The 26,038-nt window shown below is 39.3% G+C and overlaps 1 protein-coding gene across 5 annotated transcripts; it reads left to right on the forward strand.

Moving 5' to 3' along the window:
- The first annotated feature begins 357 nt into the window (after nucleotides 1–357).
- On the forward strand, nucleotides 358–21,545 carry LOC306871106 (alpha-1,2-mannosyltransferase ALG9-like). Of its 5 annotated transcripts, none has more exons than XM_079418799.1 (15): nucleotides 358–518; nucleotides 1,197–1,383; nucleotides 2,459–2,593; nucleotides 3,145–3,215; nucleotides 3,319–3,407; nucleotides 3,549–3,684; nucleotides 6,202–6,289; nucleotides 6,481–6,586; nucleotides 6,703–6,825; nucleotides 6,919–7,073; nucleotides 18,502–18,631; nucleotides 18,823–18,970; nucleotides 19,470–19,599; nucleotides 19,987–20,117; nucleotides 20,556–21,417. In XM_079418799.1, exons 1-15 carry the CDS (start codon nucleotides 385–387, stop codon nucleotides 20,677–20,679), a joined length of 1,887 nt encoding a protein of 628 aa, XP_079274925.1. In that variant the 5' UTR covers nucleotides 358–384; the 3' UTR covers nucleotides 20,680–21,417. The 5 variants fall into 5 exon arrangements, with proteins under 5 accessions (XP_079274925.1, XP_079274926.1, XP_079274927.1 ...); XM_079418800.1 differs by having other exon boundaries at nucleotides 18,526–18,631; nucleotides 20,556–21,412; XM_079418801.1 differs by having other exon boundaries at nucleotides 359–518; nucleotides 1,248–1,383; nucleotides 20,556–21,545.
- The last annotated feature ends 4,493 nt before the right edge of the window (nucleotides 21,546–26,038 follow it).

Consider the following 26,038-nt stretch of genomic DNA (forward strand, 5'->3'; position numbering starts at 1 on the left):
AAACACTTGTAGTAAAGGTACTTTGCAAGTATTTTACAAAGTCAGTGAAAGGATAAAATCGGAGCTAGCAGCAGGGTAGAGTATTATAGTAAAAAAAAAAAAAAAAAAATCGTTGCTTGAAATAAAATCTCCAAAGAAGCATTTCTTATTTTCATTTAGTTAAACTTGACGTAGGCCTACTAAAACTACTGAAACTGAAATAGAAATTAATAATAAGAACTATATAGACATATATATTTAAAAAAAAAACAATACAAATGAAATACAATTACTCAAACTGTAAAATTAAAACGGAAGATACAAAAAATAATTCAAATATCAAAACAACAGTGGCTCGTGCGCGGCATCCTCTCCTCGAAGCGGCCACGCGCAGCGAGTAGAAACATGGCGACGAAGGCTCTCCGTCAGCGCAACAGACGGGGAAGCAAACCAGACGCGAACAGCACGCCTACCACTGACAACCGAGCAGCAAAAGATGACAAATATGTGGAGGACAAGTCCAGTGACCCCCAAAACGAGTAAGTAACCATAAGCCAGTCCAGCACCCGCGCGGTGTAATGATGTGTGCTGTTGACAGCTCGCTAGCACGCTAACGTCAGGTTGTCTGGATATATACCAATAACGCAGAGAGTAAACACATGTCATGCCAATAGACTATCTAAATAACACGAATACAGCGGGGGGAAACAGAAATAGTCAAATGTACTGTCCAGGCGACATGAATAAGCTCGTTTCAGTGTAACATGACGGCTTTCATTCATTCACATCGCGGCTCCACCGGCGAGCAAACACTGATCAGCGCTGCAAAACATATGCTGTGCTTTATATCATGACTGTTCTTTTAAAATATATGCATGCAGTGCGCGGTTCATAAGCTGCATTGCCTTAGTGACACTAGATAATGCCACAATTTTTATTGCACATAAGTATATTTGATGCTGTATATGTCAGGTGCACATTAGCGCATGTCCAATAATTTCATAATCTTCTTACATTGTAATACAGCGCATGAGGAAAACAATGACCCTCGATTAACGTTGTTGTGTTTTGTTCGGTGTGAAAATCTGCAATGGCTCATGCACATCTGTATTGATTATGCTTGTGGATGAGTTTTAGACTGATGCTGTTTTAAATACTGAAATAAATGAATGACAACCTTGTATAACCCTGTGCACTGTTCCCATATTGCTTATTAGTTTGCTCCCAGATAAGCACATTAGCTCCTATCCCCCGCCTCTCCTTTACAGGTCATCCAGTAAGGCAGGACAGGTGTGGGCTCCTGAGGGCTCCACGGCCTTCAAGTGCCTGGTTTCAGCCCGCTTCTGTGCTGCGCTACTCAGTAACATCTCGGACTGTGATGAAACCTACAATTACTGGGAGCCAGTGAGTTACACATTTTCCTGGTTTACAATGTTTTGGTAAGCTCTCAGAATGCACCAATAAGGATAGAATAGATCAAAAATGATTATTAAAGTCATAACAAAATCATAATATGCACAAAATACTGGGTAAACGGTATTATTAATATTAATTGAGTTAGTTTTTAATAATAGTACAGTTAATGTCTATATGCTTAGACATGTAATTATTAATAAATTATTTAAAAAAAATTAAAATCCAATTTTTGTTTTGGCAATTATTTCTGTAACTTCTATAGCTTGTAACACCATGACCGCTTTTTATTCAACAACTATGACATAATGGAGCAAATCATTTATTATTTATTATGTTAACTCATCATATATTACATTATAACATATGTATAATATAACTTATAGCAATTATAATATAGTTATAATATATCATGGTTTTATTATATTAAAATTTAATATTTTATGGTGGGACAAGTGAAGATAAATTCATGATGGTTTTTAATTCAACACTTTTTGGGGAAATTTATGACAATGGTACAAAACATTTTTTGTTTATAATTTGTATCTTCTTATATAACATGTTGTTTATAATTATATATTTTTAAATATAGTTTTTAGCCCATTCTATATAACATGTAATATTTTATGTATACTATAACATATTATAACAATTATAATATATTTATTTAGAATTTAATAATAGGTCTATAAACATGTGTTGTGTTTATGGTGTAACAAGTGAATTTGCAGGGCACAAGAAAAGCTGAACTACTGGTCTAACTGGAACAGCAGAAAGCAAATCTTTATTGTGGAGGCCTGATCTACGTCACTGTTGTATCCCATAATGCCCTGGAGTATTAATAATCCAAACCACTAGAGACTGTAAAGGTGCAGTTCAGATGCAAAAGCTTGCTTTTGTATTCAATAGAAAGTTATCATGTGTATTCCTGAACATAAACAAAGTAAAAACCTTATGAATGGGCCATTTTCTTGAATGATAATCTTCTTTATAAAACTACCAAATGTGTATATAAAAGAGAGGTTCATTCAACTTTTTTTTTTATTTCTCTCTTTTTGCTGGCCAGACTCACTACCTGCTGTATGGAACAGGAATGCAGACGTGGGAATATTCCCCGGCCTATGCGATTCGGTCCTATGCGTATCTTTGGCTCCATGCCCTTCCTGCCTGCTTTCATGCTAAAATATTACAAACCAACAAGGTAAACTAGTCACCAGCCTCAAACTGATTGTTTATCAGTTTTGATTCTGTGTTTTTAAGCATTTGTACTCTAGTAGGATATTTCTGTGACCAGTGAGGTGGATACTTATCCTCACTGGAATCGGAAAAATCTGATCTCAAATCTGAAGAAAATAATCCTTGGAGCTGGATAAAAGCTGTGGTTCCACGAACACAACATGATATAATAATGCTTTATATTTCCAATGATGAAAACTGTTTCTTTGGGGTACAATTTTGCTTAATCACAACTTTATCCAGGACTTCTAAAATGTCATTTTAAATGGCTCTCAGCTATAATATTGAGTTTTTCATTAAATTTATATCTGGCAGACCCTGTTATGCAAAGTGACGTTATATTCAAATTATATATGATCATGCATTCATGCATTCCATGGGAACTGGTGCTACTAGTGAACAAAATAAGACGAATGTTCCTTTTAGATGTACTGTATATAGGCCATTCATTATAGTCCTGCTTAGACATGTACAAATTGACTAATATGTTTTTCGGATTCTTTTGTTCCCAATCAGGTCCTTGTGTTTTATTTCCTGCGCTGCATGCTAGCTTTTACCTGCTGTGTGTGTGAGCTCTACTTCTACAAGTAAGTGCTACTACATTTTGCACCTTACATCAGTATTGGGCTAAAATAGGTGACTCTTATAATGAATGTGCTTTAAAGATCTAATGTCATGGATTTGACACAGGGCTGTGTGTAAAAAGTTTGGCCTGCATGTGGGCCGGCTTCTGCTGGCGTTCCTAGTCTTGAGTGCAGGGATGTTCTGCTCCTCTGCAGGTGAGTCAGATCAATGGGTCATATTTGGTTTATCTGGTTGATCAGAGGAAATTAGATGATAACTGTTTGTTTTCTGTTTTGACATAATTTTGTGTAGGCACTGCAGGTTAATGTGTATGTGTGTGTTTGTGTTATTTGCAGCTTTCCTCCCCAGTACGTTTTGTATGTACAGTACAGTGGTAGCTATGACTGGCTGGTTCCAGGGGCGCCCAAGTCTGGCTGTGCTGGGTATTGCAGCAGGGGCCATAGTGGGCTGGCCCTTTAGTGCCCTGCTGGGGTAAGAATTAATCAATATTTTATATGTAGAGTGACAAGAAGGGTCCAATTTTTTTTTTTACCACAAATAGAATATTTCCTCCTATATATATTCCTCATCTGACATTAACCTTTATTGCTGTATTTATATTAAAATGCATATTTTTATCCATTTGAGAATAAATATTTGGTTGATTCAAATATTTGAACCTCACATTTTAGTTTTTTGGGGCTTAACCCATTTAATCCAATATTTATCTCATTAGACGTCTCTTATTCGCTCACGACTGGTTGATAAAGATTTCAAAATAATCAATATTTTAAATATATTACATTATTTAAAAATAAATATGTTTTATAAATAATATTTTAACATAAGTTGATACTTGCATTGATCATTTAAAAGATTGGGGTTGGTAAGATATTTTTTAAAAGAAACTATTACTTTTATGTAGAATGCATTTACTTAGCTTTACATTGATCAGAAGTGACAGTAAAGACATTTACAATGTTACAAAAAATGCCGTTTAAAATAAGTGTTGTTCTTCTGAACTTTTTTATTTCTTCATCAAAGAATCCAGTAAAAAAACGTTTATTAAGCAGCATTATAATAATTGTTACTTGGGGATCAAATCAGCATATTGAAATGATTTCTGAAGGATCATGTGACACTGAAGACTGGAGTAATTCAGTCTAGCATCACAGGAATAAATTACATTTAAAATATATAGTGCTGTCAATCGATTAAAAAAAATTAACTAATTAATCCCACATTTTTCTGAAATTAATCGCAATTAATCCCACCTAACATTAAAGTTTTTAAATATACTTTTATATTGCAATAATTTCACATTCAATCTTCAAATGAATGTACAAACAAAGACAGTATATTTTTAATATTTGTTTAATGGCATCTTTATTTTTATGACTGAAGGCCAGTATCACTGATTCCAATTAATACTGACTTCCCTATAAAAATGTTTCCCCCTAATATTTAACCATTGACTATAGCCATTCAACTTTACATTATAATTAAGAGCTATCAATTTTAACATTCATTAGACTTTAAAAATAACTTCTAATTTAAGTGAACTTAAAACAATCTTCACATAAACCCATTATAATAAATGTCATATTTATCTACCTGTGCTCCTCAGCAGAAATATACAATCCTTAAAACTATAAAAGTTATTGATTTCCTCTTTTTTTCTCTTTTGTTCTTGATGAACAGACATCACAGCAGCTGGTTATTAGGTTGTTTTTGGCTGCTATTTCTTTAAGAGCTGCTGCTGCTGCTGAACATGACGCGGATCTGACACGCATTGTATTTTCTTTCAACCATCAACCCCTTTTCTGACTCATTTCAGTCTCTACTAATGAGCTGACGAGTTGAATCGGGTGTGTTAGATGAGTGAGACAGTGTTAGGATGCTCCAGGACAGTTTTGAAAACATTTCAGAGACATGTTCTTAATGTAACTCATATATAACATATTACGTGCATGCACAATTTTATGGCAGCTTTAATCGCCTTTTTGTTAACTTCATGACTTAACTGATCACGCCATTGCATGCTCGTAGTTTCTTTCACGATTTGATATGAAATGATACAGGCTATACGCGCGCCGGCACCTTTGTGCGTGTATTGAAGAGCATGCGCTGCGAGCACAGTACCGTTTCCGCCCTCATTTGTCTCGTGCCTGCTGCTGAAGTGAAGTTGAAGCGCACGTCTGAAATGTCTCCTGTTTGATGTGCTCGTAAAGATGTTCTGTGACTGAATAAATGCACTTCTTGTCAAGAAAAAAGAGACAGAATTAGCAGTTATGAGTGGGGTGGCCAACCCTAGGCCCCCCCACTGCATTAACGGCGTTAAATAATTTCAATGCGTTAAACGGAAAAAATTAATCGCCTGCGTTAGCGCGCTAATTTTGACAGCACTTAAAATATATTAAAATAGAAACCATTGTAAATTATTGTAATATTTCAAAATATTACTATTTTACTGTATTTACTGATTAAATAATTGCAGCCTTGGTGAACATAAGACTTTTTTCAAAAGCATTAAATATATTACCAACCTCAAACTTTTGGCACATGCTTCTTTTTACCGTTTCACCTAATGTAACTTTTAAATCTGCAATTTTATAATAGGATTTAATCAGTTACCTATTCAAATATGGGGCTTTATGTTTTTTCCACTGTTTAGAATTGTGAACATTTTGATCACCTGTTTGACTGTGACCAGGGTCATGTCCTCATCCCACTTATTCTTTCCAACCACTGCTATCCAGTCTACACTATACTTCCCACCAATAAAAAGCAAAAAAGCCCCAAAAATAATAATAAAAAGTGAGTGTAAGACTGTAGGTCTAGCAGTTTAATCCATGAATTATACTCTAGTTCCTTTATAAATGAAAATGGTTAGTTACTATGTTTCATTTACTCAGTCAATATTTACTCTGATTTGGTGAAAAGCCATTTAAATAATTCTGATCAGCCAACTAGGTGAATTTAGGCTATGTTTACTGATTGTTGTTGCAGCATACCCATTGCCTTTGACCTGCTGTTTCTTAAGAAGAAGTGGAAGAGTTTTATCATGTGGACTCTGGTGGCGTTGCTCCTCTTTCTGGTTGGGAAACTCATTGATTTCTGTGTCTAACTTACGTTGCTGAATTGTTTTTGTCTTTTTTTTTTTTTTTTTTTATCTGACTTCAGACACAGATTCCATCAATAACAAAATGGAATTTTAAAATAAAAAAAATATCCAAGATCAGTGTATTATACTGATATGATAACACTTACCATTGCATGTTTCTGTAGGTCCCTGTTGTTGTAGTAGACAGCTACTACTATGGAAAGCTGGTGATTGCTCCTCTGAATATAATGCTATACAACGTGTTCACTCCTCATGGGCCAGATCTTTATGGTAAACTTCAAATAATTTGCATATACATTTAGAAATATTGACTCGTATGAAAAATAAACTAAAATTGTTTACAGTAAAGTGTTTTTTCATTACAATTTTTTTTTTCTTTCTTAAAGGCACAGAGCCCTGGCATTACTACTTTGTGAATGGTTTCCTTAATTTCAACATTGTTTTTGTGTTGGCCCTCTTTTCTCTTCCTCTCACGGCACTAATGGAGGCACTGCTCCAAAGATTCAATGGTAATAAGGATGTGTCTTTGACTTGTTTTGTGATATGCGTGTAACGTTCTGAACAGTCTGTTAATCTCATGTTTCTTACTGTATAAATTCCAGTTCAGAACCTCGGCCGGCCATACTGGTTAACCCTGTCTCCTATGTACCTGTGGATGCTGGTGTTCTTCACTCGCCCACATAAAGAGGAGCGCTTTCTGTTTCCCATCTACCCTCTCATCTGTCTGTGCGGGGCAGTGGCGCTCTCATCACTGCAGGTTAGAAATAGTACACTGCATTTTTTGTTGATGGTAATATGGTGGTACTGATTGATTAGAATATTCATTTACCATGGTAGTTCTTTATTCTGCCGTTCAAAATTGATGTCGGTAAGAGTTTTTTTTTTTTTTTTTTAAAGGTGCCATAGAATGCATTGATACAATATTTTAAATAGTTCTCTGATATCTACATACAGTGCCCTCCAAAAGTATTGGAACAGTAAAGACAAAATTGCTCTGTTGGCTGTGGAGTCAAGACATTTACAAACATGATTAAAAGATGAATATGAGACAAAACTACAGAATGTCACATTTTATTATTGGGTGATTCAACACATAGATGTTTTACCAGCTAAGAAGTTCAGCACTTTTAGAGTTTCATCCCTCTATCTGATGTGAGCATAAGTATTGGAACAGTTGCCTCACAGGTCTTTCTAAGTGATCAGCTGTGTCCTGTTGCATTAATTCTTCAGATATTAAAAGCAGGGAATGTGTCGTATCAGTTATATCCATTACTTCTGCATTCTGAATGTTGTATTCGATGATGACACACACAAACCAGGATGAAGATGAGGGAGCTGACTTTGAGAGAAAAGCAAGCAATTTGGATGCTAAAGGAAAAGAGGACGTCAATTAGAGCTCTAGCAAAAACAAAGGGCATGGAGAAATCAAGAGTTTGGAAACCACCAGCAACCAACAACAACCTGGTCGGCTGAGAAAATAACAGTAGTTGATGACAGACAAATCATCAAAGCTGTGAAAATTAACCCTAAAAGACGTGTCTGTAAAATCACCAACAACTTCCAGAAAGCTGGGGTGATGCTCTGACAATCGACTGTCCTCAGGAGACTTTGACACAGAATTACAGATGCTACACAGCAAGATGCAAACCTCTGACCAGCACCAAAAATAGAAAGCCAAGTGTTTATGGACCGATGAGACAAAGTTGAACCTTTATCTAAGTGATGGGAAAGCAAAAATGTGGAGAAAAAAAGGGAACTGCAAATGATCCCAAGCATACAGCCTCATCTGTAAAGCATGGTGGAGGTGGTGTCATGGCATGGGCATGCATGGCTGCCTCTGGAACAGGCGCTCTCAACTTTACTGATGACTTAATGTATGATGGCAGTAGCAGAATTAATTTGGAAGGGTACAAAACCATCTTGCCTACCAATATTCAAGAAAATGCCACCAGATTCATTGGGTCATTGCTTCATATTGCATCAGGACAATGGCCAAAAACACCCTGCCAGTTCAGTCAAGGAATTTATAAGGGCAAAGAAATGGAAAGTCTTAGATTGCCCAAGTCAATCTCCAGATTTAAATCCGACTGAACATGAATTTCACCAGCTGAAGAGGAGAGTAAAGGCAGAAACTCCCCAAAACAAGCAACGATTGGAATTGGCTGCATTAAAGGCTGGGAAAAGTATTTCAAAGGATGAGACCAAGAGTCTGGTGATGTCTATGGGTCACAGACTCACTGCTGTGATTGTGCGCAAGAGATCTGCAACTAAATAATAGCTTTTAATCTTTTATATCTGCCTTATGTTCAACTGTCCCAATACTTATGCTCATGTCAACGAGTGGGATGAACTCTAAAAGTGCCGTTCTTGTTATTTGGTAAAACATGTATTTGTTGAAACGGCTAATAATAAAATGTGACATTCTGTAGTTTCATCTTTTAATCATATTTGCAAATGTCTTGACTCCACAGCCAACAGAGCAATTTTGTCTTTACTGTTCTAATACTTATGGAGGGGACTGTAGAAGGTTATGTGGCTTAGGTAAGGGCAAACATTCTCCAGAAACGGTTTTACATGTCCATTTACAACCCTAGGATTTCTCCCTAGAATGAAATGGTCTGTTATTACCTTATTTGGAAGGGTCGTGAGTAATAATGTTGAGCTCTGCTCTGATTGGCTGTTTCACAGTACAGCTCATTTCGGTAGCTCACAGGAAGGAAATACAGGGAAAATATCTATTTCAATACTTTCTCATGCAGTTATATCGTTGCGTAATTATACTGTAAATAAAATACGGCCATCAGGGAGTCGCTATTAATATGCTGGGCATCGAAACTGCTTTCAAATGCACAATCGCTTTTTACTTTCACTTTCAAGATTTGCAATCGCACATACTCTGTTTATACTATGGAGCGGCAGTACTTACCACACATTTTACAAGATCAGATGCTTGTCAGTGGTGCTCAGGATCTGTAAATCATTCGCCATCATCCTCAGTCATTTCTCCTTACTCCATTTATGTGGTAAGTGAAATCTTATGTACTGTAATGTAACAGGCTACCCCTAGCAAGCAGCTTGAATGTAAACCAATTGTAGACTCTCTGGTATATGATGGGGATATCAGATTGGAGGTGGACAGTACCAAAGTGCAGTTATTGTTTCGTCAGTTGTGTACAAAGAAATCTAAAGGTCCGGATGGGATTTCCGCCTGCCTTTTAAAAAATTGTGCGGTTGAACTTACTCCGGTTTGGTGCACAATTTTCCAACGTTCATTGGATTTACACAAAGTTTCTGCACTTTGGAAAAAATCTGTGATCACCCCAATCCCTAAGAAACCACACCCATCCGAGAATAATGATTATAGACCTGTAGCGATAACTTCGATTGTTATGAAATGTTTTGAGAAGTACATGGTCACCTTACTGACAAATGAAGTGACATCACAGTTAGATCCATGGCAGTTTGCTTATAAGCAGGGTAGGAGCACGGAGGACGCAGTAGGAGGTATCACTCATTTAGTTTTGAAGCATCTAGAGGATACTAAGGCATATGCACGCCTCCTTTTTATTGATTTAGTTCAGCTTTTAATTCATTACAGCCTTATTTATTGTTGGATAAATTAAAGATGCAGGTAAATCCATTTATTATTAAGTGGTACTTTTCTTTTTTAACATTAGTACAGGAGCCCCATGATTTTTGATCCTAAGTCCATTGGAGATTTATTCGTAAAGTTCCTATTACGCAGGTGTCCTCTTACAAATACCTTGGTATCCATATTGAGTGTTCATTGACATGGAATGTCCACGTTGAAAGTCTGTGTTCCAAGTTACAACGGAGACTGTATTTCTTGAGAAGACTTAGATTTTATGGTGTTAACAGTAAGATCATGTGGTTGTTCTATCAAGCTGTGTGGAGAATGTGATTCGTTATGGTATTCATCTTTGGTATGGTAATTTGACAGTGCAATTAAAGACTAAGCTTACACAGCTTATTCAAAGAGCCATGAAGATTGTGGGAGTGAAGGAGCATTCTTACCTCCAGACCTTGTATGATGAATCAGTGCTTAGGGAGGCATACAAGATCTTACATGATACAACGCACATTTTGAATCCAGAATTCGAAATGTTACCATCAGGAAGGAGATTTAGAATGCTGAGGTGTAGACTTAACAGGTTTAAGAATTCATTCATTCCTTCGGCAACTAAGGCACTAAACAGTAGTATGTGATTTTTTTTTTTTGGGGTGTGTTTTTTATTGAGATGGTTTATTTTTGTGTGTTATGTATTGTTTGAAAGTGTTGATGCAGTGGTTGTTTTTGGAGCCCAAGACAAATTTCTCTGTGGAGACAATAAAGTATACCTATATACCTATACCTACCATGTCCCTTTAGAGGCTCGCGTTATTTTATTAGAACGCGTTATTTGCTTTCCGTGCCTTTCTGAATACAGACACCAACCCATCCCTGCACTTCACATTAGAGCTCTGCGCGGGACTGTTTTCTTAAACCCACACCCGCCCACTCCCGCTGAATTTCTGACCAGGACCACCCGCTCCCGCAACCTGCGTGATCCACTCCCGCCCGCGCCCACAATGTTTGTGTCCACTCCCTTGGACTTTCTCTCAGAGCTTGTAAAAAATGTAAGCTACACAAATATTCAAATATTCGTTCAGCTTTAAACATGATTGCGTTTAAATAAGATGAAGTAATGCTAAATCAAAGCACCAGACCTGACAAAAACATTGGGTATTTTTTTATTAGCGTTATAAAACGTTAACCACTAAAACAAAAGCACAAATTGTAGCACCTCAGTTTTTGAAAGTAGCCTACTGCTTGATACACGAGCACCAAGTCGTGGCCTAATGGGGGAAGTCGTGGCCTAATGGGGGAAGTCGTGGCCTAATGGTTAGAGAGTCGGACTCGTAATCGAAAGGTTGCGAGTTCGAGCCCCCGGCCGGCAGGAATTGTAGGTGGGGGGAGGGAATGTCCAGCGCTCTCTCCACCCTCAATACCACGACTGAGGTGCCCTTGAGCAAGGCACCGAACCCCCAATTGCTCCCCGGGCGCTGCAGCATGGCTGCCCACTGCTCCGGGTGTGTGTTCACGGTGTGTGTGTGTGTGTGTGTGTGCATTTCACTACTCACTGCTGTGTGTGTGCACTTGGATGGGTTAAACGCAGAGCACCAATTTCGAGTATGGGTCACCATACTTGACAATACGTCACGACTTTACTTTACTTAAATGATTTCCTAAACAAACAGTTTAAAGGTCATTTCACACCCAGTCCGAAATTTTTGCACGTTAAAAAATAAATATGACCTCACGTTAGGCTATGTCAATCACGTTTACACACTGCCTCAGAAACTTTCATCCGTCATAAAATAAAAAATTTCGGATCAGGTTCGAGTTTCTGTGTTTTCGCATCCATAGCATGCATTTTGATGGGAAAGAATGAGAAATACGAAAAATCTGAAAAACACACCCGAAAATTTCGGACTCAGTGTGCAATGACCATAACTGTTAACAAACAGTTTAAGTTGGCTAAATAAGCCAAAGCTAAATATGAAATGACTTTAACTTAAGTAAATAAACACACAGAACTTAGGTAGGCCTATGTCTCCTCAGGGCAGAGGTGCCAGATTTATGTCCTTGTGCACATTTATCACAACTTACGAAGTTTAACTCTTTCCCATTTTTTTCAGTGACAATTGAGAAGTGTTTCCAGATGTCTGACTTGCCTTGCTTTGCTTTTGTCTAGTAAACAGCCGTTTTAATTTTCTTCTCAACTTAATGTGTTGACTGACTCCATTTCTATTACACACCAAATCCCACCGTTCCCTGCGTGTCTCCCGCAAAATTTTCTGACTGCCCACAGCAAAGGTAAAACCGCCCACTCCCACAAGATTTGCGTCGTGTCCCTCAGGTGCCCAAACCCAATGCAGCCCTCTACTTCACATCCCCTTTTTTCACATTTCCATGATCTGCCATTTTCACTGTTGTCCTTGCTTGTTTCTTCACAATACCTGCAGAACTTCTGATGGTTCATCTGGCGGCTGGCCTAGAACATGGGCGGGTATATGCAAATGTTGGGGGCGTAACTATTAGTGATCCCGACTGTAATGTCACAGTCTGTGTTATGTTCTGATTCACCGATTTTTTTTCAGTGGTCTTTTGCATTCACAAGATTCACATAAGAAGTACATTTCCATGTACAGAACTGTTATTATTCCACTATGACAAGGTAAATACAGTTCCCCTTCAATTCGGTCACTCTACATTGCTTTGGGAAATACCTTTTTCTCCAATACTACTGAAGCTTTATTGAATCACGCCAGTGAAACTGGCCAATGGCGTTCAAGAGCGCGAAATATGAGTGGGAATCCCACTCTATATAAGGCAGTACTTGTACGTCATCCATTCAGAATTTTTTCTTCAGCCAAGCTTCTACTAGAAGCAGAAAACCTATCAACAAGAAAGAACTACTCATCGTGATCTATACACTGCAGCGGACACGCCTTCTCTTCCCCTGCTGTGTTCCGGTGAGCTTCGGAAGCAAAGATGACTCGCGATTGCCTCTCCTGTGTGGAGCCAATCGAACTCTCTGATGGCCACAAATCGTGCGTCTTCTGCCTGGGTCGCGCCCATGCAGAGGCGGCGTTTGTGGGGTCAGACTGCCCCCACGGCAGAGATATGAGTCTCTGGACTCTCAGGCTCCATGTGGCCATCGTCCAAGGCGATGAACTCTCCCAACTAGCTCTGCCGGGCTCTTCCTCAGCAGCCTCTTTCGAGCCAAAGAGGAAAGTGGCGCAAGTTTCTGATGCGGATCTGTCAGGATCAGGTGAGGAGCCTGCGCCGGCTCGGTGCCCACGCGCTCCTCACCCTCCCTGCTGCAGGTCCCCTTCCAGTGCGCTTCATGACTGCTGATCTCCGCCCCCTCCCCCGACGCTCAAGATGTGTTGTCTTTCAGTGCCATGGAGGGCACTGACGAGGAGGATGATGCCATTTCAGTGGCAGCGTCTGAGAGAGAGGAGTGGTCCAACAGCCCGCTGGATTACACTGCACCCCACGGCAGTGACGCGGGGGACCTCCCATCACAGTGATGTCAAGCTCCTAAGCGTCCTGTCCAAGGCAGTGGATGAGCTCGGGTTGGAGTGGGTGCCTCCTGCCGAGCCGGCCAGAAGCCGTCTGGACGAGTGGTACCTCCAGTCGGATCGCGGCCGAAAAGACACCCCGCGGAGACCCAGACCCTTTTTCCCCCAAGATGCACGACGAGATAAAGTCGTGGAACAACTCCCAGTGGAAGAAGCCGTCACTGCCCATCTCTGTCCTTCAGCTGCGGCGAACTGGAGAGTGAGAAACAACGCGTCTCTCCCCTCTAAACCTTGCCGCGCCACTGCAAACCTCGCCGGCAAGGCTTTCTCCGCAGCGGGCCAGGCAGCTTCAACACTGCACGCGATGGCGATACTCCAGGTATATCAGGCCAAGTTGCTCAAGTGTCTGGATGAGGACGAGCCGGACCCTGAAGTGTTCAAAGAGTGACGAAGGTGACAACTCGAGCGATCGGCCGCAATATGGGGAATCTTGTGGTGCTAGATCGTCACCTGTGGTTTACTCTGACCAAGATGAAGGACTCTCCGTGAACCCCTCAGGTCTCTTCGGAGCGGCGGTGGAGACGTTCACGGAGCGCTTCGTTAAAGCACAGAAGCAGTCGAAAGCCATTAGCCACTTCCTGCCAAAGCGCACCGGCGCAAAACCTCCTGTGTGTTCCCGCTCCTCCTCAGCCCAGTGCGCAGGAAGACCGCACGCCTCTTCTGTTGCTCTTTGCCGCGATCATGAGCCGACGGTGAGGTCAAGACAACCGTGGCCGAAGCGTCATCAGGGCTCGAAGGGCCAGAGACCCCGCGCTGACAGAAACGGCGGGCCAACGGCACCGGAATCAAAGCCACGTTCCTGATGCTGTCTCTCGGAGGAGAAAAGCTGCACCCAGCGCCGAAGACGAGCCACTGAAGTAGTCAGCTCACTCCGCTGTGTGTGCTCATCACGCCCCCTTGCCTGTTGCGGGTGGCGAGAGCAATTGTCATGTTTGTGTTTTGACTATTCCACTTTGCAGTGCAATAAAGTAAAAAAAAAAAATACAAAACTCACCTCAATATCAGCGCAATTTTCCTCCTCTCACTCCCCTCTCCCCATCACTCACTCTCGCACTCGTGTGGTATTAAACTCCCCGCCCCCAAACGGCGAGTTATCCCTCACGGTGTGCAGTCTGCCTCAACCGCTGTCACAGTTCACAGAAGCGTGGCAGGCACTGCCAGGGGTATCAGAGTTGGTTATGAAATCAATAAAGAATGGCTACACGCTTCAGTTCTTCCGCAGACCGCCCCGTTTCAACGGTGTGTTAATGTCCATTGTACGGGAATGCGGAATGCCTCAGTTCTGCGAGAGGAGATACACAATCTTCTCGCAAAGCGTGCTATGGAGGTAGTACCCCTCACAGACCGCGAGAGCGGCTTCTACAGTCGTTATTTTCTGGTGCCAAAGAAAGACGGCGGACCCCGCCCAATCTTGGACCTGAGACCGCTGAATCGCGCACTCTCAAAGCGCTCGTTCAAAATGATTACGTTGAGACAAATCCTCTCACATATCAGGCCGGGAGATTGGTTTATCTCCGTGGATTTAAAGGATGCTTATTTTCACATTCAGGTAGCCCCCCGCCACAGGCGCTTCCTGAGATTTGCATTCGATGGGATAGCGTACCAATTCACAGTCCTGCCCTTCGGCTTATCCTTGGCCCCTCGCATGTTTACGAAATGCGTGGACGCTGCTCTCTCTCCTCTGAAGCAGAGCGGAATGCGCATCCTGAACTATCTCGACGACTGGCTAGTCTTAGCCCAATCAGAGAGCGCGACAAACTCAGACTCCTCGCTCATATTCAGAGCTTAGGGCTGACTGTAAATATGCAAAAGAGCATGATGGTGCCAAGCCAGAACATCTCCTTTTTAGGAGTGGAGCTGAACTCAATCAATATGCGAGCGCGTCTGTCAGAGGGGCGCTCACAAAAAGTGATCAGCTCTCTCGCAGTCTTCAAACTAGGGCGTTCTTCCCCGCTAAAATGCTTTCAGAGGATGCTCGGCCAGATGGCTGCTGCTTCGACAGTGTGCAATCTAGGGCTCCTACATATGCGGCCGCTTCAGCTCTGGCTAAAGAGCCGGATGCCACAGAACGCATGGCGCACGGGCACCTTGTGCATCAAAGTAACGCGCGACTGTTTGCACATGCTGACCCCTTGGCGCAATATGACTCCGTATCGCCGAGGTGTTCGTATTGGCCAAGTGATCAGGAGAAAGAATGTTACGACACGGGCTGGGGAGCCGTATGCGATGGCAGACCAGCCTTCGGAACATGGTCAGAAATGGAGAAGTCATGGCACATAAACTGTCTGGAGCTCCGTGCTGTACTGTACACCTAGCGCTCTAGTGCTTTCACCCAGACATTCTTCACAGTCACGTTCTCATCAGGACGGACAGCATGACAGTGGTAGCGTTTACAAATCACCAAGGTGGCGTGAGCTCGCGACCAGTGCTGCGGCTGGCGAGAGACCTCTTTTTGTGGGCAGATCGGCACCTCCTCTCCATCCGGGCAGTACATGTCCCCGGCCGCCTGAACTACGGCGTGGATTTACTGTTGAGGGGTGGGGTAATCCACGGGGAGTGGAGATTACACCCTCTGACAGTCAAAATGATTGAGTGTATTCGGCAGGGCGGAGGTGGATCTCTTTGCATCAGCGGAGAACACTCACTGCCCGTTGTTTTATTCTCTGACACATTCTCCCCTGGGATTGGATGCACTAGCTCACAGCTGGCCGAAAGTACGCAAGTATGCTTTTCCTCCAGTGAAACTTCTGCCTCCCGTGCTTTGCAAAATCAGAGAGGAAAAGGAATGTGTTCTGTTAGTGGCACCGAAATGGCCCAATCAGCCGTGGTTCCCAGAACTGGTGGAGATGCTGGTAGCCCCCCCGAGGACTATCCCACTGAAGAGAGACCTCCTCTCTCAAGCACAAGGAATGATATGGCACCCAAATCCGGAGTCATGGAGCCTTCATGTCTGGCCGCTCAACGGAGCTTGCCAGTAACAGATGCACTACCTCAGCGTGTGCTGAACACTATCTCTGAGACAAGGGCTCCTTCCAAGAGGCGTCTTTACGCACATAAATGGAGAGTTTTTTCAAGTTGGTGCATATCGCGGGGCGAAAACCCAATCAACTGCCCAATACCAATAATTCTTGCCTTCCTCCAAGAGCGATTTGATAGTGGTCATATGCCATCCACATTGAAAGTGTATGTGGCCGCTATATCACGTGCACGTGGAAAATCGCCCGATCGGCAGAAATGAACTGATCATACGATTTTGAAAAGGAGCAAGAAGGCTGAGCCCTCCTCACCTTTCTACTCTACCCACTTAGGACTTGGCGCTTGTGCTTGACGCTCTCAAGACAGCGCTCCTACTCGCGCTGGCCTCTGTTAAGCGAGTTGGAGACTTGCAGGCGCTTTCAATTGACGACTTGTGTATTGAATTCGGGCCAGGTGATTGCAGACTCACCTTGAAGCCTAGAAAAGGATATGTGCCTAAAGTGCTTTCGACTCCATTTAAAGCGCAGGTCATAACACTATCTGCTTTCCGCTCCGAAACACCGACCGGGGCGGAGCCGCTTAATACACTGCTGTGCCCTGTATGTGCGGTGTGTACTTATATCGAGCGCTCTAGACAGTTCAGGCTCTCGGAGCAGCTATTTGTATGTTTTGGTGGACACACAAAAGGGGACTGCCTGTGTCCAAGCAAAGGCTGTTACACTGGATCGTCAACGCAATTGCTTTGGCTTACAGCTCTAAGGGCGCGGAATGTCCGATAGGGGTTCGGGCCCACTCAACCTGCGGACTCGCGTCATCCTGGGCCTGGGCAAATGGCATGTCTATTCAGGACATTTGTATGGCGGCAGGATGGTCGTCACCCAGCACTTTTGCGAGGTTTTATAACCTAGATGTCATCGCTTGCCTCGCATGTGCTGTCAGTGCGAGCAGCGCACGTGCCTACTCAGCCTCAGCTATGATCTGAGATGTGTATCAGTGGTTTCGACTAGGTCATATACACCCTGTATTGACGCACTACCAATTCAATGCGGTCCCTAACAGTTTATCACAATGTTTTGATATAGTTCACCACGTCTTTTAGGACTCGATCACCATCATACTCTGCTTATTGAGCACCGCTACGGCCGTGCATCATAACACATGATTTCATTGAAATGAAACCATTTCAACTAATCTATATGTGAAAGCGCCAAAGCCGCCGCCATTTCACATTCTCTGTTTCACCGGAGTTATAACTCCGCCCCTGGTGTGACGTGGCATCGTGTAGTTGAAAAGGAAAAGGTATTTCCCAAAGCAATTTCATTTCGGGGAACCGAGGTTACGTGAGTAACCGAGAGCGTTTTCCATTCTATGGCACCTTTAATGTTTTTGAAGGAATTCTCTTATGTTCACCAAGGCTGCATTTATTTAAAAAACAGAGTAAAACAGTAATTTTGTGAAATTTTATTAATTTATATGATTTCTTTTTTAAAATTTATAAAATGTTATTTATTCCTGTGATGGCAAAACTGGATCAGCAGTCATTACTCCAGTCTTCAGTGTCAGATGTTTAGAAATCTTTGTAATATGCTGATAATGTGCTCAACAACAGTTCTAATTCTAATCAATGTTAAAAACAGTTGTGACGTTTAAAATATTTGTGGAGACAGTCATCCACTTTTTTTTTTCTTAATTCTTTAAGAAGTTCAAAAGAACATTTATTTGAAAAAAATTAAACATTGAAATAAAATTTCTATCAATAGGAATTGTAACAAATGTCTTTACGCTTTTGATCAAATTAAAGCATCCTTGCTGAATAAAAGTATTAATATATTTAAAATAAAATCTTACTGATTTCAAACTTTTGAACGGTATTGTACATGGAACTTTTCAAAACAAAACTTTAGTACATGTCCAAAAAGTATGCACAACTGCACATCTTTATTGGCATATTTCCTCAATGTTGTGCAAATTAGTTTGCTGTTAAACCTGTGTAAAATATGAATGTAATGCTTCAAATCATTTCCCATTTTAAACAGTTTTCTGTCTGTTTATCCATGTAGAAATGCTATCACTTCATATTCCAGCGCTACCGTCTGGAGCACTACACCATCTCCTCCAACTGGCTGGCTCTCAGCTCTGTGCTGCTGTTTGGAGTGCTCTCACTGTCCCGATCCGTGGCCCTCTTCAGAGGTAAGGATGTTGAGAGAGACCAAGAGAGATTTGGGTCAGTTCTGCTGAACTTTTCCCTCAGAGTAGAGTTATCTAGCTGGCAGATGAATTTGATGATAAAACAAAATGATAAAAATCATATTATTTTCCTTGTGCAGTAAAGTATTGCTTTTGTGATGTCTCTCTCACATGGGGTTGCTGTGTGTCTTAAGGCTATCATGCTCCGCTGGATTTGTATCCAGAATTTCATCGCATTGCTAAAGATCCTACAATCCACGCGGTTCCAGAGGGAAGATTGGTCAATGTTTGTGTGGGGAAAGAGTGGTACCGCTTCCCCAGCAGCTTCCTCCTGCCCAACAAGTGAGTTTGAATTCTAATTAAATTCTTAAAGAGAGCACATACATATAAACTACCGTTCAAAGGGCTAAGGTCAGTAAGATTTTTTTTGTGTGTGTGTTTTTTAAAGAACTTGATAGTTTTGTTCAGTAAGAATGCATTAAATGGATCAAAAGATAAAGACGTTTATAATATTACAAAAGATTTCATGTAAATGTTTCAAATAAATGCTGTTCTTTATTCATTAAAGAATCTTAAACTAATTTCAAAAACAAATGTTAAGCAGCACAACTGTTTTCAACACTGATAATAATAGGAAATGTGAATAAAAAGGATCATGTGACATTGAAGACTGGAGTAATTACAATATTACAGTTTTTGGCTATTTTTGATCAAATGAATGCAGCATTAGTATAACTTTTTTCAAAAACAAAAAAAAATCTTACAACCCCCAAACTTTTGAACGGTATTATAGATCTATAATATATATATTAACTGTTAACTGCATCATCTTGTTTTGCAGCTGGCACTTACAGTTCATCCAGTCAGAGTTCAGGGGTCAGTTACCTAAGCCATATGCCATGGGTCCTGATGCCACCTGGATAATCCCATCAGACATGAATGATCAGAATCTTGAGGAGCCGTCACGATACGTGAGCGTTCCACTACAAAACACCTCAATTTAGCATTTGACTCATTGCAAGTTTATAAAGTCTAATAACTGAGCTGAATGTGTGAAACAACACTTTTTTTTTTTTTTTTTTTTTTTTTTTTTTTAAGAATCAAGATCAACAGTGATTGGACTTCTTTTTTTCCCCATAGTAGTTCCTCTTTATTTGTTAATGGTAAAAATCCATTTCACTCTAAAGAGTTTGAATGACATTTACTTTGGAAAATCAACTATTGAGATCTTAAACACCCCTTTTTTAAACTATACTAGTTCAAAGAAATAACTAGTGTTATCTAAAATCTTTACATATGTTTGCATATGTCATTGTTGCAGCTGCATTGTGTAATTTTCCATGTTCTCTGGCTCTCAGGTAGAACTGAAGCAGTGTCATTACCTGGTGGATCTGGCAACAGAAACAGAAGCCCCTCGTGAACCACGATACGCCACTAACAAAGAGGAGTGGAGCATTATTGCTGAAAAGCCTTTTCTAGACACTACCAGGCAAGTCTTTATGTGTGGAGTACGGAAATTTTTGAAAACGCGTGGAAATTTGTTAACATAAAGGAGGCTCTTGTGGGTAATCCATGCAGAGTGATGAATACTACTGTAAAGAATCATTGAAAGTTGTAGGGCCCACTAGAGGGCCCCCTTGTTCTTTTAAAAATACTTGTGTTCTAATGACATCATTGTCAAGCCCTCAACATAAATTGTTGTGACACTGGATGTCTGATCATCCTAAAAGAGATTATCCTTGACCCAATTTATCATCTCTGGGTGTCAGTATTCAGTTCATGATGGTAAAATAAATGTAGAAATGTTTTTTTTTTTAAGAAAGTGGATTTAGAAGTTTGCATTTTGTAGCCTGTCTTGTGCATATTACGTTATTTTTCGCTGTTCATGACCCTGGTGCTATTCCCTTTTCGTGTCTCTCCCACACAGGTCCTCCAGATTGCTCAGGGCCTTTTTTATCCCATTCCTGTCTGAGCAATACACCACCTACAGCAGATATGTCATCCTCAAACCGCGACGACCCAAACACAATCGGAAAAGAGTGCAAGGCTGACCTCTCGTTCCTGCTATTTTTCCTTCATCGCGAGTCAAAAAGCTTCTGCAGTGCTTCATTATTTGGTCCTAAGGTGTTCCTCCTAAACTCTTTTTGTGTTCACACATCTGTGTGATTGTGTTTGTTTGTGAGTGGATGAATGAATGAATATGCCAGAGTTTGTTTGACCATCTTGGCTATCAAGCCATGCAGTATTGGCCTGTATGTAGACTTCATGTCCATCCTGGACAGTTCCAGCACAGAGCATGGATGCCTTACCCATCTTTCCCGATCATCTCATCTCCTCTCCATTCCGTGCCCTCTGTTCCTATATTCCTGCTTGGGCTTCTCTGCGTTTTTCTGAAGCGTTTCAGAATGTCTGTTTAGATGACCCTTTAACGACTACAGGTCCCTTGTTTGTTATGACCTCATCCTTGATCTGGGACAATGAACTGTACATGAGTCCAGACCCAAACCAGATCTCATGTGTCATCATCCATTCATCCATCGCTGAACTTCTGTTCATTTGTCCTGTTTGAGTAACTGGTCCAGGTCAGCCTCAGCATCTCAGGAGAAAAGTTGCACCAAAAAACTCTCTTGGTGTTCTCCAGTTCCGTTGTCAGTAAAGGTGGACATTGACTGTGAGGTCAGACTGCAGAAGAGGACTATTGAGTGTTTACATTCCAAATCATGTTTGTCATCTTAATCATATCAGTGTTAACTGTGATTGAGTCAAATAAAAGAAGGCTGTCTTAATGTGTGGCTGTGCCATCTCAGATAAATCACCTCGGAAAGCCGAGAAGTATCAAGGAATTGTTATTTCCAAGTCTAAAACAGTCAATGAAATATGTAAAATCTTAAATCAGTGAATTTTTCCCGCTCTGCTCAAAAATAAAATAAAAACAAATGAAAGAATGAATGAATAAAATCGAAAAATAAACATCTAAAAACAACTAAACTTTATCATACATTTCTATTTAATATAAAATGTTTTTCCTAGTACTGCTGTTCTAAAAAATAATAAATGTTTTATTTAAAACTAGACTAAATCTTAAAATTATAACACATTTCTATTTAATATCAAATATGTAAAGATTTTTTCTCTAAATTTGCTCTGCTGTACAAATGACAGATTTTTTACTTAAAAATGTTTTCTATATCACATTTATATATAATTTTAAATGTTTTTCCTACTGCTCTGTTCTAAAAAGTAAATATTTTATTATTATTATTATTATTGAAAGAAAAAAAACATAAATTCATATTTTTATAAACTTTAATTTAAAAAATGCACAAATTAAACAATAATAAAAAAAAGCTATTTGTCCTAGTTCTGCTATAGTGTAAAAATACAAATATGTATTTTACCTGTTTTTGAAAAATTATCAAATAAGTAATAGTAAATATGTGTGTGTGTGTATATATATGTATGTGTATATATATATATATATATATATATATATACACATGCATACATACATACATACACACACACACACACACACACACACACACACACACACACACACACACACACATAATATGAATATTCTAAAACAAAGTGTATTAATTAAAAGATTAAAAGCTCCTTGATGTACAAATGGAAATCCACCACAGTCTCTTTCAAAAAAAAAAAAAAAACTTTAATCTTTACAGACTTGAAAGGTCATGTAGCCTAATGAAAATTCTTTGGTCAAAAAGTGTGAAAAGATTTGCTCGTGCTACTGTAAGTGGATAAAGTGTATAAACAACTTTCTAGTGTCAGGTGACATTTTAAATTTTTATAACTATCTTTCTTTAGAATCCGTGATTAATAGAGATGGCTGTATTTTCTTGATGTTTCTGAGTTAAGTGCTACAGCTCTGGGGTCCATAGAGGCTCAGATTTATCACTGAACCGCATCGCCCAGAAACACGCATCATTTTTCCTGTGTGTCATATTTGGTTCTGTAAGATAGAAAATAGGTACGCTGTGGTGGATAGATTGTTGGTGTATGTAAACATGCTGAGGGCAATGAATGTGTGGCTTCTGGGATTATTCAGCTGTCTACAGTGACGACACGTTAAGCCCCACAACACTACAGGGAACTATGATCCTTTTTAAATCCTTCCATTGACGCTATACACTATGGCGCAGAACCCCTCTGAAACATAGGTGAGACATAGTTTCCCAAACACTGTTCTATGCTTCATACTTCAAATATGATTAACAGCTAAGTAGAACAATGATCCAGAAGTTCAGATGTTTAAAATGTACTTTGCTTTAGGAGAGCTGCAATTTTTTTTATGCCATTATACTAATCCCTGCAGAAAAGTCCAACATTTTGGCGGTCAAAATCTGTTTAGATGCATTAGTTTGACATCGTTTGTTACATTGATTACAATTAAAATGACAATATACAAGGTTCCTACATTCATAAAAAAAAAAAAAATTGTGATTGTGAAATGACTGATTAATTTTTCAAATGAACAGTTCATCCAAAAAAAGAAAATTTGCTGAAAATTTACTCACCCACAGGACATTCAAGGTATAGATGAGTTTGCTTCTTCATCAGAACAGATTTGGAGAAATTTAGCATTACATCACTTGCTCACCAGTGGATCCTCTGAAGTGAATGGGTGCCGTCAGAATGAGAGTCCAAACAGTTGATAAAAACAACACAATAATCCACGACTCCAGTACATCGATTAATATCTTGTGATGTAAAAAGCTGTGTATTTGTTAAGAAACATATCCACATTACGTTTTAAACTTTAACCTTTGCTTCATCTGGCTAAAATATGAGTCATAATATTGCTTTCTCCAGTGACAAAGTCATGATTCTGAATTAGGAGCGAAATATGCACAGATCAAGCACCGTTTAAAAGAAAAAAGATTGGTTGAGTTATGGGAGAACAACAGGGGATGAAGTTTATCATTGCATGGAGGCAGCATTATGACGGCACCCATTCACTGAAGGATCCATTGGTGAACAAGTGATGTAATGCTAAATTTCTCCAAATCTGTTCTAATGAACAAACAATATAGAACTTATAAAAAACATATAACTGAGTCAAATATTAAATTAATATAATCCTTTCATATTTTAGGATTTAATTTCTTTTTAAAATGCAGTGCATGTATATTGCTTGCTTGATTGTTATTAGTCAGAGCACAAACTGGATCAGTCTGGCATTCAAATCTGGTCTGTTCCACTCTTTGCATGTCAAGTCTACATTTAGGTCAGTGATCCACCATCTGCAAAGGCTCAGATATGATGAAAGCAAGTAAGTGTATTGTCCTGACCATTTGCTTCTCCATCCTGGCAGGATCAGCCACCTGGTGCTGTCTGTCGGCAGACGACAGTCCAAAACCAGGAATTACTCAGCCTTTAAAAACTCTAAGCCTGTTTTTATGCTGTGTATTATATGTGGCTCTGCCCTTGGTCATAAACATGCTATTTTGTAAAGCAGCTTCCTGCTACAGAGCGTTGCCTAAAAGTGTGTCCTGTATCCAGGGCTCCAGATTGGTGTCATTTAATGCTGATACTATTTCCCACTTTAATCAAACCTGCACAACAACAAAAGAAACTACAAGCTTGATCTCAAGTCATCTTAATGGGGTGAGCCGGATCAATGCAATCGTCGCTTATGTGAAGATGAACACATTTTTAAAATGCAAACTAACAAAAGCAGGCCTAGTATGAATAATGGATGTCAGTGTGTTTTAATTGAACATGAATTAGCAACTGAATGCAGAACAGATGGTACAGACACAAGCCCATTTAATCATACAAAACATTTTCTGTGCATATTAAATAACGATATTCTCAGTTCTCGTGACCCTATTTCTTCCAAAATGGGTTTGATTCTTTTATTATCTTGTTTTATTGTTTATACGTTTGCTTGTGGAAATAAAGTTTTCAAATTATGCATGGAGGATTGTAGTGCACATTCAGAAAAGACATATAATGGTTATATTTTTAGTATTCATTTTAATTTAATTAAAAAAATCAGGCATTGAAAACAGCTGATTTAATAACCTTCAATAAAACTGAAAAGCATTCTATTTTGTCTCAAAATATATTAGATGAATGTGTATGCAACGGTTTAAAATGATTCAATTTATTATTTTAGTATTGATTTAGTTTTTGTTAATATTTTGAGTTATATTTTATTTTATATTTTTGGTTTTCATTTTAATTTAATTCAAACTTTTACTAATTTTGCTGTATTTTTTATTAGTTTTTCATATGTCCATATGGTTTTTGGCAAGTTTTAATTAATTGTTTATTATTAATAATAATAACACTGATGAGTGAACAAATAAATAAAAAGTCATTCTGGTTCATTCATGACACTGGAAATGAAAGGTCAAGTTGGCTGCAGTGCATCATGGGATGGAGTATTTCTTACAGTGTGGTAGCATCCTACAAATTAAATAGGAAATGCTTCCTCGACATACTATATAACAAGAGTGCAACATCAACTGTGTAAATAAAATGGTAAAAATATATATAAAGGAAATGACAAAGTCCTTTATATCCTCTACCTGGGACAAAAGGCTCACACAAACTATAGTAATTAGTGATAGAATTTGTCACCATAATTAAATGCTTTAGATATTTTTAATAAAATTTAAATACACTTATTCAAAACAACCAATTTTGCAAATAATGTAAGAATAATTCTGTTTATTTAATAATTAATCAGTCATAAATAACCTCTTATCTAAGTGTCTTAAAAACTCTTATCGGTATTTTATAACAACTCCTCTTTTATTCTGCTTTAAGTAAACAAATGGTGTATATCTTGGCACTACAAACATATTTTGCAAAACAAATCTTCATGGTGATCTGAAAAGTACATGTCGGACCACATACTTCACAACAAATCTATGTCCTCACAATTATGGTCAACAATTCATATAGCTATTCTTATTCCTAGAATATACTACATCTTTGTCCTCTGCCAGCAGTGTCATATGTATTCATCAATATATTGGATGAATAAATATGCAACATTTTAAAAATGAAAAGTATACATAATAACCATGTTTTTCCCAATTGCACACAACCAGTGTTGTGCTAGTTACTCAAAAAATGTAATATATTACTCATAGTTACTCCTTTTTAATTATTACTTTCTGGAAACAATAATTAGTTACACTAGTTGCATTACTTTTCTTTCACACCCCACATAAGTTGCACATCTTCCCCATAACATTCTTCTAAAATGTTACTAATAATATATTTATGCATCATCATTTGACCAAAATCCACATTGGATCCCAGTCAGAAGTTATTACAAACACTCAGTGGTGATTAACAGTAACGTTTCAGTAAAAGTGTATTAATCTCATTAATTATCATGTGAAACTTGAAGCTAATTATAGCTATAAT

The sequence above is a fragment of the Barbus barbus genome (assembly GCF_936440315.1).
Source record: "Barbus barbus genome assembly, chromosome: 6".
NCBI classification, from domain to species: Eukaryota; Metazoa; Chordata; class Actinopteri; order Cypriniformes; family Cyprinidae; genus Barbus; species Barbus barbus.

Coding starts and splice junctions, on each gene's coding strand:
- LOC306871106 (XM_079418799.1), top strand. CDS start 385: ATGGCGACGAAGGCTCTCCGTCAGCGCAACAGACGGGGAAGCAAACCA. Junction 3,216..3,318: donor TGTGAGCTCTACTTCTACAA/GTAAGTGCTACT, acceptor GATTTGACACAG/GGCTGTGTGTAAAAAGTTTG. Junction 3,408..3,548: donor GATGTTCTGCTCCTCTGCAG/GTGAGTCAGATC, acceptor TGTTATTTGCAG/CTTTCCTCCCCAGTACGTTT.